Genomic DNA, 13698 nt, shown 5'->3' with positions numbered 1-13698 from the left:
TGTTTATATATATTTTTTTATTTTATTTACTTTCTACTCATTTACTTTATTTATTTAGGTTTAGTATTTATTTATTTATTTATTTATTTATTTGTTTGGATGTATTTGTTTATATTTCATTTATTTACTCTCTAGTCATTTACTTTATTTATTTATTAAGATTTTTTTATTTTTTTATTCATGTATATTTTGGATTTTTATTTATTTACTTTCTATTTATGTCTTAATATATATTTTATTTATTTGTTAACTTTCTTTTCATTTATGTGTGTATTTATGCACAGAAAAATACACATTTCCCATTTCATCTTTTATAACCTCAGTCAATCAGTCAGTAATATTTGGTATTTAGTAATTTATCTGGTTATTGTTAGCTTTACATTTGCATGTCCTGATCGCTCTAGCAGGGTTAGTTTACTACAACTAAGACCACACACACACACACACACACACACACACACACACACACACACACACACACACACACACACACACACACACACACACACACACACACACACACACACACACACACACACACACACACACACACACACACACACACACACACACACACACACACACACACACACACACACACACACACACACACACACACACACACACACACACACACACAAATGTGTTACTTGAAATAAAATAAACATAAACTGAAATAAAATTGGAAAAAAATGTATGCTAGTTGCCAAAGCACTATTTCCCATTTCCATTTAGTTTAACTTGATGCACTAAATAAAACCCAAAATTAAAAATGAATAAAAGCCATATCATCATTTATTAACCATTCAGTCACTCCTGGTGATTCTATAGACCATCTTCTGCCAAACGTGAGATACTGACCATGTATTTTCTAGGTGATGATCATTATCTCGATGTTACTACATTAGCGCTGGCTCTAGTGATCATGAGTCATGACTAATGCTGTGCATCGGGGTGGTTCTCAGGTCAGTGGATATTCGGGGCTTTAGCACAAACTAAAGTTGGGTATTTTTATTTAAAGGAATTAATTAATTATAAAAGCGATTTAATGGAATAAAGAAAAAGAAAGGCTTATTGTATTAGTGAAATAATTGTAACTATTTGCAAATAATATTTTTAATTATGCATGCATTCTCTCTAAATGAATCAAGGAAATTATAGCATATTTTCAATTCAAAAAGGCAAAATTTGATTCATAAATAAAAAAAGTTGAGTAATTTGCGTCACCGGATACATTTAATTTCTATTGTAAAACAGTCAAATATTAAATGTTTATCTACTTACATTTTATCAGGCATTCGTTCACTTCTTTAATCATTTTGACATTGATGAGCGAGACCGCTGAACTTTTAGTCTTTTAGTCTTGAACTTTAGTGCATCAGAGCAGCATCAAGAATATCAAATATATTGCAGTGAATCTCTTATTTGCATCTTAAGTTTATTGCCAATAATAATGTCAGGTTTGTGGAAGTGCAGAACTCGGTGATCTTCAGCACAGCGACTCATTTAAACGCCTCTGATTGGCCGATGAGTTCAACAGACATGTCTGTGATTGGCTGCAATGCTCAACGCTGCAAAAGCACGTCGAAAGTACCTTTAATGCAAAGAGAAAATACAAATAAAACTGTAATATGCACTTTTCATGATTAGGTGATCGCGGCTGCTGTAATCTTATTCACATTTGTTTTTCTGATGAATTGTTTTGCTGTATGAGAAAGACAGTGCATCCGTGTTCTTATATTGTGTGTGTCTTGTTCTCTCAGGCCGGCACCTGTTTGTGAACTCGGGTCTGTCGGACCTGGCGGTGGGTCTGGTTCTGTTAGCCGGTTCTCTGGTGGTGTTGTGCTCCTGTCTTCTGCTGCTCGTCAAACTGCTCAACTCACTCCTCAAAGGTCAAGTGGCAAAGGTCATCGAAGGGGTCATCAACACGGGTGAGCCAGAGCAATCACACACAAACCTGTTTGAAGATCGACATTACATGCATTTAATAAAGTCAAGTCACCTTTATTTATGTTGTGATTTACACAATATAGAATGTTTCAAAGCAGCTTCACTGTAATAAACAATCTATGATGCAGAAATATGAGACTAATTCAAATTCTGCTGTAAAGCTGCTCTAGAAAGACCACAGTCCATTGATTATGAAAAGGGTTATTATCGTTAACTAAAACTATTTAATACATTTCTGTTAATTGAAATAAAATTAACAGAAAATTTAATTAAATTGAATAATTAATTTCAACTAAAATTATTAGTTGAAAAACTTAGAAAAAAAAGAAAGAAGCAAATTAGAAATGTTGCCTTGCCAATAAACTGAAATAAGTTTGTTGAAGCACTAAAATTATTAACTTGAAATAAATAAACTAAAACTAACTAAAACTAAAACTGAAATAAAAATAATCCTAAATAGCAATATTTGAAACAAACAAACAAAACAACTACAAAAATGATAAAAGAACATAAAATAATTATAAAAAATTAAAGCTCATTTAAAATATTAGTAAAACTATAATAAAACGAACTAAAAATAAAAACTTACAAATAAAATAAATTAATCACACACACACACACACACACACACACACACACACACACACACACACACACACACACACACACACACACACACACACACACACACACACACACACACACACACACTCTTTCACTCTCTCTCTCTCTCTCTCCTCTCTTTCTTTCTCTCTCTCTCACACACACACACAATCTCTCTCTCACTCACTCACACTCTCTCTCTTACACACACACACACACACACACACACACACACACACACACACACACACACACACACACACACACACACACACACTTCTGTGTCTATTTTTGCGGTGGTTATTTGGCCTGTTTTCTGCAGATTTCCCGTATCCTCTGGGATGGCTGTCAGGATATCTGGCGATGTTGATGGGAGCCGGAATGACCTTCATCATCCAGAGCAGCTCCGTCTTCACCTCGGCCATGACTCCGCTCATAGGTGACTCTCTCTCTCTTCAGCAGCGCATGGACACGGGAAACAGGGAAGATGTTTTTACAGTATTCAAGAAAGTGTTGGTATAGGAATAGGATTCACAACAGAAAAGAATATATTTTAAGAGATCCACGTCAACCTGCCAACAAATGAGACAACCAGCAGTAACAACAACAGCTCAGAAACACACACATACAAACATACTTTATATATATATATATATATATGTTTTCATACGCCAGAAATGTACGAGCATTCAAGCAGAACAGATTTTAGAGCATTTCTTAAGGTAATCTCCAGACTCACGCCACTAAAATTAAGTTTTAGGCAGCTGCGAAAATCTGGGGATTACAGTTTTTCCCAATTGCTAACACACAATTTTGCAAACTACACTGTAAAAAATGTGGCTGCGATTAGTTATAACAACTTAAAATTTGTTGAGATAACTTAAATATCCAACTTAACTAAAGTTAACTAAACTTAATATTTTAAGTCAAGCATTGCCACATTCTTTTTAAAGTTGAAACAATGTTGGATTTTAAATTGTGATAAATAATCGCAGCAATTTTTTTTTACAGTGTAGGCTGGTTTTTACGGAAGCCCTGAACCGCAACGTAAAAAAAAAAAAATCCGTAAAAAAAAAAAAAAATTCTAGCATTTCGAGATTAAAGTCGAAACATTTCGAGAATAAAGTCAAAATATTTCGAGAATAAAGTCAAAATATTTCGAGATTAAAGTCGAAACATTTCGAGATTAAAGTCGAAACATTTCGAGAATAAAGTCAAAATATTTCGAGATTAAAGTCGAAACATTTCGAGAATAAAGTCGAAACATTTCGAGATTAAAGTCGAAACATTTCGAGATTAAAGTCGAAACATTTCGAGATTAAAGTCGAAACATTTCGAGATTAAAGTCGAAACATTTCGAGAATAAAGTCGAAACATTTCGAGAATAAAGTCGAAACATTTCGAGAATAAAGTCGAAACATTTCGAGAATAAAGTCGAAACATTTCGAGAATAAAGTCGAAACATTTCGAGAATAAAGTCGAAACATTTCGAGAATAAAGTCGAAACATTTCGAGAATAAAGTCGAAACATTTCGAGAATAAAGTCGAAACATTTCGAGAATAAAGTCGAAACATTTCGAGAATAAAGTCGAAACATTTCGAGAATAAAGTCGAAACATTTCGAGAATAAAGTCGAAACATTTCGAGAATAAAGTCGAAACATTTCGAGAATAAAGTCGAAACATTTCGAGAATAAAGTCGAAACATTTCGAGAATAAAGTCGAAACATTTCGAGAATAAAGTCGAAACATTTCGAGAATAAAGTCGAAACATTTCGAGAATAAAGTCGAAACATTTCCAGAATAAAGTCGAAACATTTCCAGAATAAAGTCGAAACATTTCCAGAATAAAGTCGAAACATTTCCAGAATAAAGTCGAAACATTTCCAGAATACAGTCTTCTGTAGAAGTTGCGTGTGTGCTTGCCGTTATTTCACATTGCCGCACAGGCATTCATGCGTGTGCGTGCGTGTGTGTGTGTGTGTGTGTGTGTGTGAACTGGAACTACACAAAATAATAGCTTTACTTTTATCTTGCCTTTCAACAAAAGGAAAATCTACCAACATGGCATTAGGCTATAGGACGTTATAAAATATACTGCGCCGAAATAGACTTTAGCCTACAGGCGAAAACACTTTTCAGACTGGATCAAGATATCCAGCTGAATAAATGCATGAATGAGGCATTTATATAGCGCTTTCATGTTTACTGTAGGCCTACACTTAAAAGCGCTTTACAATCATTTCAGAGAATCTCTCCTCAAACACCACCAGTGGTTATATTATATAATATATTATATTTGAGAAACACACACAAAAAAATCAGAATTGGAAGCACGTCCTATATGCACCAGTGGACGCGCGCCGTTATGAATGCACACACACGCAACTTCTACAGAAGACTGTATTCTGGTACGTTTCGACTTTATTCTCGAAACGTTTCGACTTTAATCTCGAAACGTTTCGACTTTAATCTCGAAACGTTTCGACTTTAATCTCGAAATACTAGAATTTTTTTTTTTTTTTACCGTTTTTTTTTTGTTTTGTTTTTTTGTTGCGTTTCAGGGCTTCCGTAGGTTTTATCAAAATTACTCGACACAATTCACAAAACCACACACCCAAACCGCAAAATACCTAATTATATCGCACTGCAACCAAAACTACATCTAGCATTATCAAAATCAAACTTTTGCACGAAATGGCGCACACTTCATTCATATTAGCAGATTTTTGTCTGACCAACTACACACTGTTGGGCGTAATGAAGAGCACTCTCATCTTTAGTATGCTTTGCCATAATACTAAAATAGTTCAAATTGTAGAAAATTCTTCAGATTGTTCACAAGCACAGAAATATTTGCAGATACACACACACACACACACACACACACACACACACACACACACACACACACACACACACACACACACACACACACACACACACACACACACACACACACACACACACACACACACACACACACACACACACACACACACACTGTTAAAACATTAATTTTTTTATTTGTCACCAAACAAGTCAGTGCAACAAATGCACAGCAGAAATATTTATTTTGGACTGAACAAAAATATGCTCATACAAAAAACAGTAAACTGAAAAAGATTGAAGTGTTATTTAAGCATTGAGGTGTTTGGTCAGGTGACACATGTATCGGCCAATCAGATCATGGCGTGTCATTTTGAATGGCAGTGTTTTGAAATGGCAAACATGTGACTTTATGTCAGATTGTTGTGTGTTATGCAGAGAACCGTGTTCAGTGTGTTTAAAAAGTGCATTTTTGAATTGCAAAATGTGTGTAAAGCAGAAAATGTGTTTAGACTTTTGGAGACTTGAGAAGAGGTTTTGCTCATTTAAATAAGTGTGCTGTACGTGTCATTTTAGTGTGTTAGCAATTACGTGCAGCTATAAGTTCAAAGATTATTATGTTTTTTAGATGGTACCCTTTTAACTTCAAGATACTGACAAAAAACATGTAATAATTCAGCCATAAACTAATGAACACAAATAATCAGCAGTTCTGATTAAACTTTAATTTGTGCTGTTTTCTTCAAACATGTTGAAATGTAGAGCAAAGGTGAGGTATTGGCTCTAATAAATATTAACTGGGACTTCAGCTCTGTCAGGTCAGGCAAAATCACTTTCAATTACTTCATCATTAATTTAAAGCCATTACTCGACAATGATTCAGCGACTGCTGCATGATTATGCTAATTATTAACTTTTCAGCCAATGGGGATCCCTCTGTCTCTTTGAGATTGCAGTAACCATGGAGTTCATCATTTATTAAAGCCCCATAAGAGTTGAAGTGTCACTGGACGCATTATTAATAGTCAAACGAGGGTTAAAAGATCATCATCAGCGCTGATAAAGGGACATTAACCCCGTGACCTCTCAGAGCTCCTTTAATTCATTACGAGGAGAACATTTACATGGCCCTGTTTGTGTTTTTTTATTTTTCCTGCTTCATTTCGAGTTTATGGAAATCATAGAATTGAGTTCTTGAGTTCAATTCTATTCACATTTATTTGTATAGAGCTTTTCACAATGCATAGCGTTTCAAAGCGGCTCTGCAAATGTTTCTTAAAACATCAAATCATCATATTAGAATGATTTGTGAAGGATCATGTGACACTGAAGACTGGAGTAATGATGCTGAAAACTCAGCTTTGATCACAGGAATAAATTACACACTGTAAAACCCAATAAGTGAACTCAACTCAAACTGATCGAGGAAACTGACTGCTTCAAACCATTTAAGTTTAAAAACAAATACATATGAGTATTTTGAACTTACATATATTGAGTCATATTCACTCATAATTTAGTGTTGGTTTAGTCAATCATTTTGAGTATGTGTAACTTGAATATTTTAAGTTCATTCCATTAATTTAGAGCTAAAATAACAAATAGGTTATTCATAACTTATTCAGTTCAAGTTCTACTTAACGTATAAAAAATTGAGTTAATATCACATATTTTATTAAGTTTAATTAACTTTTTTTTTTTTTAAATAAGTTACTCATTTTGTTTAGTGACTTTCAGTGTTAGGTTTTACAGTGCACTTTACTATATATTCACATTTAAAATTATTATATATATATATGTATGTTTATTTGTTTGTTTTAAAGCATTTATTAGCCTAATCTTTGTCTATTGTTTGTTAATGTCAGTTCACAGTGCATTAACTAATGTTATAAAACGGTTAGTTCCAATCCTTGATTCTGATTGGTCAATAGCTGTGCTTTATTCACGATAAAACACGGCTATGACCGCTTCACCCAATGGTTCTATGTATCACTACAACACCCCTAGCAACCACTCTTAGCAACTTAAATCTCATTGATATTGTTCATTGAAGCTATAGTGGAGTATACGCTGATTTCACGCAGCCGTTATTTTGAAATCGAAAGCGAGGCTCCGGTGGGAAGAAAACCGGAAGTGTCGCCTTTAATCACAGGAGAGTCGTGAATGCGATGGCGTATTGTTGTGTTTAATGATGGTGTGTCAATTCTAAAAATGTACATACATTTCTTTCATACTTTAGACTATATACAGTGAAATTCATTTATAAATAAAATATTTTTTTTATATATAATTCAGAATGTAAAAAAAGTAGCAGGAATGAACTACATACATATCCTATATTGAATAGTAACATCCAATAGTGTAAATCGCGGCAGCAGCTTCAGGTTGGTAATCCAAAGCATTGTTGTTCATCTTTACTTCCGGGGTTCTTCCCACCGGAGCCTCACTTTCGATTTCAAAATGGTGGCTGCGTGAAATCAGCGTATTGTGAGAGATCGAGAAAGCGAGTGTAAAGTTACCTGCATTCACAGTAGACATTGCATTTTCCTTCAGGTCAGTCCTATATTCATAATAAAATAATCCGTTTGAATGTCCGCTGCGATATCTTGTCCTTTTAACAGTTAACCGTTAAGGGGTTTTCCCGTGGCGTCTTCATTCTCTCCGTGAAAACAAGTTTGAGTCTTTTCAATATAAAAGTCTTCTCTACCGACTGACTCATTCATAAGACAGTCTTTGCCAGCATCTATTGGCGAAATAATGTATGTAACTTCTGTTGCTGTTTACGGTCAGGGACTATTTTTTCCAGCGGAAGGATTGCTTTTAGTGATTTTACTTCATGAAAGTTGGATAGATAAATATTTTTCGGCTTTAATATTTGTATTGTGTGGCAACCGTTTTATAAAAGCAATAAGGTACTCGAGGCAAGTGCTGTATCATGAATGAGTAACGGCTGAAGGGGTTCAGCTCCGCTTCGCTCCTAACAACGCCCTTCAGCCGTTACTTATTCACGATACAGCACAGCCTCTCGTACCTTATTGCTTACTTAACAAATACAACGTTGATTTTAATAATGTAGTAGTAAATATTGAAATTAGCATCGACTAATATGAATAAATGCTGTAGATGTAGTGTTCATTGTTAGTTCATGTTAACCAATATTGTAAAGTGTTACTGAAACTTCTTTCAAAAACATGTTAAAAAAAATACAGACCCCAAACTTTTGAATAGTACATATGTATGTGGAGACTGGGGCTAGTTGTCACAAGGGATCTGTTTCAGTATCTAGTAAATAGTCCAATTTAGCAAACTTGTAGAAGCGGTTTCAAACATCTGTCTTGTTTCTCAAACCAAAGTATGATTCGATATGCGCTTCATAACAGTGTTTGCTCCGTGTCTGTCGCTCTCGCAGGCATTGGTGTGATCAGTCTCAACAGAGCGTATCCTTTGACCCTGGGCTCCAACATCGGCACGACCACCACTGCCATCCTCGCCGCTCTCGCCAGTCCCAAAGAGAAGCTTCCCGCCGCGTGCCAGGTACGGGAACGACGAACGAGAGAGACCATCACAGCCTTACAGAGCTCTCAGTCTCCTAAAGTCACTGCATGTTAGAAAAGATTCAGGGTGAAAGATGCTAAAATGCATCTCTTGGACATATAGCACTTATGCATTTATTTCTGCATTTTAGTGGAGCGTGCTATAGGCATACTTAAGGTTTGGGGTTTCTACAAATCCCTAAACATAAGTATTAAATTTCAGAGCTTAATGCATTCTGCATCATTTGTACTATAAATTGTGTCATGCATAGATCAAATTATGCAGCGTGTTGAAGAGAGGTTTTGTAACGTTCCCGTTAAGTTAGTTGAACTTAGGCTATTTAGTTCAAAACTCCCAGTTTTTAATGTATTACAGGAATCTGATTGGGAAAAGAGTCTGATTCAAGTGTTAACATGATTATGATTTTCCTGTTGATTGGATTATTTCAAGTCTTCCAATCCAATGAAAACGTCATTCGGACTGATTGAGATGTTTAAGTGAAGATTTTTCAATCCGATTGAGCCGTCAGTCCCATTATAAACTGATTATAATATAAGAAAATTGACTGATGGTGTTAAGTTGAATAATGATGATCAAAATTAAGGTGTATTTACTTAAAACAAGAAAAAAATATCTGTCTATGGGGTCAGAAAAATAAACTTAATTTATATTTTAATATTTCTTGTTTTAAGCATAAACTCAATTCAGAAAACAATACTTTATATAGTATCTATTAATTTTTGCTTCTTAAGCAAATGTATCTTGAGTTAAGAATGTTTAGATACACTGTAAGTTGGCAAAATTCAATATCTATATTACTATATATTACTATACCTACTATATCTCCCACTTAACATTAATCTTGCACAAAAAACAACAACAAAAACATTTTATAACACTTAATTTTAGCATTTACTCCCCCTTTCAAGTGTCATGGCAGAGCATGTTTTGAAACAGAAATCCCAGTCCAGTTTAAGCTATATTTAAGTTTGTCTGAAACAAGTTCATAAATATCGAAACAAGTTCATAAATATCAAAACAATGAAACAATTCAGGTAAATGTGTCAGTTTTGTGAACTCAAAGGAACAATGAAAAGTTCTAAATCATCAAAGTTGATTTGATTGAACTAATTTGTTTAATTTAAGGGTACGTTTACACGACAACGATATGCTTAAAACAGAGAAGTTTTTCCTTCGAGTTTTCCACATACAGACGACACCATTATCAAAACGATCCCCATTCACACAGATCCATGAAAACGACTAAAAACGACTTCTGCTGCCAGGCCATTCGATGGCAAGAAACACTATAGACTGAACACGTACAGTAATACGCATGTGCATCACGTCATCGTTTTCAGAGATTCGCGTATCTGTTGTTTACACGGTATCCAAAACTTTCACTTTAAAACTTGTTTTCAAAACTTTGTGTTTTCAGGCCACCAAAACGCTGTTGTCGTGTAAACGAATGACCAAAACGCATAAAAAGTTTTACGTTTAGTTGAAAACGGTGTTGTGTAAACAGCCCCTAAGTTTACCCTACTCAAACCAATTACCATGCACAAAAAAAACCATTATATAACACTTAATTTTAACATTTACTCCCTATTTCAAGTGTCACGTCAAGTCAAGTTTATTTGTATAGCGCTTTTCACAATACAGATTGTATCAAAGCAGCTTCACAGTATTACATTTAAATAATACAACAAAGTTTGTTTCAAGAGGAATTTATTGATTGATAAAATTAAATTAAATATCCCCAAAATATCCCCATGGCAAAGCATGCTGGGAAATAGAAATCCCACTCCAGTTTAAGCTATATTTAAGTTAGTCTAAATTAAAAGAAACACGTTCATAAAACTCAAAACAATTAAACAATCCAGGCCACCTAAAATGTGTCAGTTTTGTGAACTCAAAAGAAAAAGCTGATTGAACTCATTTGTTTAATTTAAGTTTACCCTACTCAAACCAATTAATAATTAAACCAATTAAGCCTTTCCAGTCCGATTGAGTCTGATTACAAATGGATTATTTATGTGATTGATTATTAATGTGCATGTAAACATACGAAAAATCACAAGAAAGTGAAAATCTGCTTTCTATTCTCGTTTTTTTCCTCCAGATTGCCTTGTGCCATTTTTACTTCAATATTTTTGGGATTTTACTGTGGTATCCAATCCCGATGACTCGCCTGCCCATCCGGATGGCGTCTGCGCTGGGTGAACGCACTGCGAAGTACCGCTGGTTTGCCGTGCTGTATCTGCTGGTGTGTTTTCTGCTGATGCCGTGCCTCGTGTTCGGGATCTCTCTGGCCGGATGGCAGGCTATGGTCGCGGTGGGAACGCCGTTCTCCGCACTCATCGTCTTCGTCCTCCTGATCAACCTGATGCAGGCCCGTAATCCCACACGCCTGCCCAAGACGCTGCGCAGCTGGGACTTTCTCCCGCAGTGGATGCACTCTCTCAAACCCCTCGACAAGCTCATCAGCAGAACCACGGCGTTGTGCTGTAGCCCGGCTCGGATAAACGACCCAGATGTGATCGTGGTGACTCCTCCAGATGCTATAAACATCAAGCCAGAGTCAAAGAAACAAGCCGAACACTGGTATGATAACCCTGGCCTGTCTCTCCCGGAGGAGATCTCCTCAGAGCCCAGAGTCTTTAGACTGAGAGGACTAGAGAGATGCAACAGCACGCCGTTATAGACGGTCTTTCTTTGTAAAACGAGCCATCCTGGTGCCTTACTAAAGTCTATGAATGACCAGTCTCAGATTGAAGCTCTGTTCCAAAACCTAATGAAACTTTTAAGGCATCATATGCATGATTGAATATGTGACCCTGGACCACAAAACCAGTCACAAGAGTCGATTTATACGTCATATGAAAGCTGAATAAATAAGCTTTCCATTGATGAATGGTTTGTTAGGACAACATTTGACCGAGATACAATTTGAAAATCTGGAATCTGAGGGTGCAAAAAAAATCGAAACATTGAGAAAATCTCCTTTAAAGTTGTTCATTTATGTTCACGATTGTGCAGCATTCACTCACACAAATACATGTTTTATATATTTACGGTAGGAAATTGACAAAATATCTTCATGGAACATGATCTTTACTTAATATCCTAATAATTTTTGGCATTAAAAGAAAAATCTATAATTTTGACCCATACAATGTATTGTTGGCTATTGCCACAGATATACCCGTGCGCCTCGAGACTGGTGACGTGATCCAGGGTCACATTTATCATATTTTGGCCTAAATCTAAGACAGCATCCCATGTATCTTTCATGCAGGAGCCAATATCATAATGCACAGTGACAACTCAGTAAGAGACAAAGTTAAATTTTTCAGAGTTGAGATGTTTACCGGTTACAGCCTATCCACTGTCAGACTGACACGTTTAAAATTATTCATTTAAAAAAATTAAAAAAAGTCTAAGAACATTCCCATTAAGTTTTCTCTGAACATTCTAAACGATTTTTTTTTTCTTTTTTTTCTATGGTTATGGGAACATTCTATATGATCATTCTTCCAACAATGTGTGAATGTTACTTTTGAATGTTTTCTGTACATTCTGAAACAAACATTTAAAAAATGTTAGACGAACATCTAACTAAAAAATTCCAGAAAAAAATCTACAATTGAATGATTTTTGTGCAAACGTTTTGAGAACACATTTAAAGACCAGATAACTTTTGAATGAACGTACTATTGAAGAACGATTGTTCATCACTTTGTGAAAACCGTGTCCAAACGTTAGCCAAATGTCTGAAAACATTCTCTGTTAGCCAAACGTCACTGATGAGGTCATGATTCCTGCCAGCCAAAACTTCATTTCCAGCCGAATATTTTCAGCAGCTGAAGTTTTGATGCATTACTTGATAAAATAGTTCAATGTAATTAAAATATGGACTATTTTATGTGCATGCTGGATTATTAAAGTTTACATGCTAATACCAAACTCTACTAAAATCAAAGAGGAATGCTATATTATGTTACTGCCAAAAGCATTTCAAATCAGTCACTTTTAAGGGTCTTTAGTTAGGATGCTGTCTTAAAGGAACAAGCCGACTTTTTGGGACTTTAGTTAAAGCTAAAGTCTCTTGTGCTCAACAAAGCTGCGTTTATTTGATCAAAAATACAGTAAAAACTGTAATATTGTGAAATAGTATCAATTTAAAAAAAAGAACAGTTTTCTATGTGAATATATATGATGATTTCCTGCAACATTTCTGATTATTATCACCCTTGAAAAATTGTTTGCAGCTCAATAATTTTGTTGAATCCGTGATTTAAAAAAAATCGGGATTCTTTAATGAATAGAAAGTTCAAAAGAACAGCATTTATTTGAGTTTTTTTGTACAATTATGTCTTTACTGTCACTTGAACCTTGCTCAATATAAGTATTAATTTCATTCATAAAAAAAATAAAATAAAAGACTTTTGAACAGAAGTGTACGTCGTAGACGGTTCACTAGGTTTTGGACCAGAGCCTTAGTTTTACATATGGTGCTTATTCAAATTCATAATGCATTTTTGAGCAAATCAGTCTATTTTATCCACCATAATATTTTCACAATAAGTTCAGAGCATTATATGAAGCTTTAGCTCCAGGCCATTGTGTCTCTGAGGAATCTGGTAAATGAACATTTGGTTGTTTTGTCCTGCAGTCATGCACGAATGTTTATTATCTGCAGCACTATGTAAATCTCGCTGAATAAGCGGTTTGAAAGTCTGCATCGACAGACGGGGTCTGTCTGGCGCAAACATAACTCTGG

At 35.1% G+C, this 13698-nt stretch overlaps 1 protein-coding gene across 2 annotated transcripts in view; it reads left to right on the top strand.

The window, feature by feature from the left end:
* The window catches only part of slc34a1a (solute carrier family 34 member 1a), a 38381-nt gene extending 25853 nt beyond the window's left edge, over window positions 1-12528 (top strand). For both annotated transcript variants that reach the window (XM_082176997.1, XM_082176998.1), the window contains 4 exons: window positions 1764-1931; window positions 2876-2992; window positions 8791-8915; window positions 11038-12528. In XM_082176997.1, coding sequence (XP_082033123.1) covers window positions 1764-1931; window positions 2876-2992; window positions 8791-8915; window positions 11038-11619 — 992 coding nt within the window. In that variant the 3' untranslated portion in view covers window positions 11620-12528. The remainder of the gene's footprint in view (window positions 1-1763; window positions 1932-2875; window positions 2993-8790; window positions 8916-11037) is intronic.
* The last annotated feature ends 1170 nt before the right edge of the window (window positions 12529-13698 follow it).

The sequence above is a fragment of the Leuciscus leuciscus genome (assembly GCF_965113295.1).
Source record: "Leuciscus leuciscus genome assembly, chromosome: 8".
Taxonomy (NCBI): Eukaryota; Metazoa; Chordata; class Actinopteri; order Cypriniformes; family Leuciscidae; genus Leuciscus; species Leuciscus leuciscus.
This window is presented reverse-complemented; position numbering and strand designations above follow the sequence as displayed.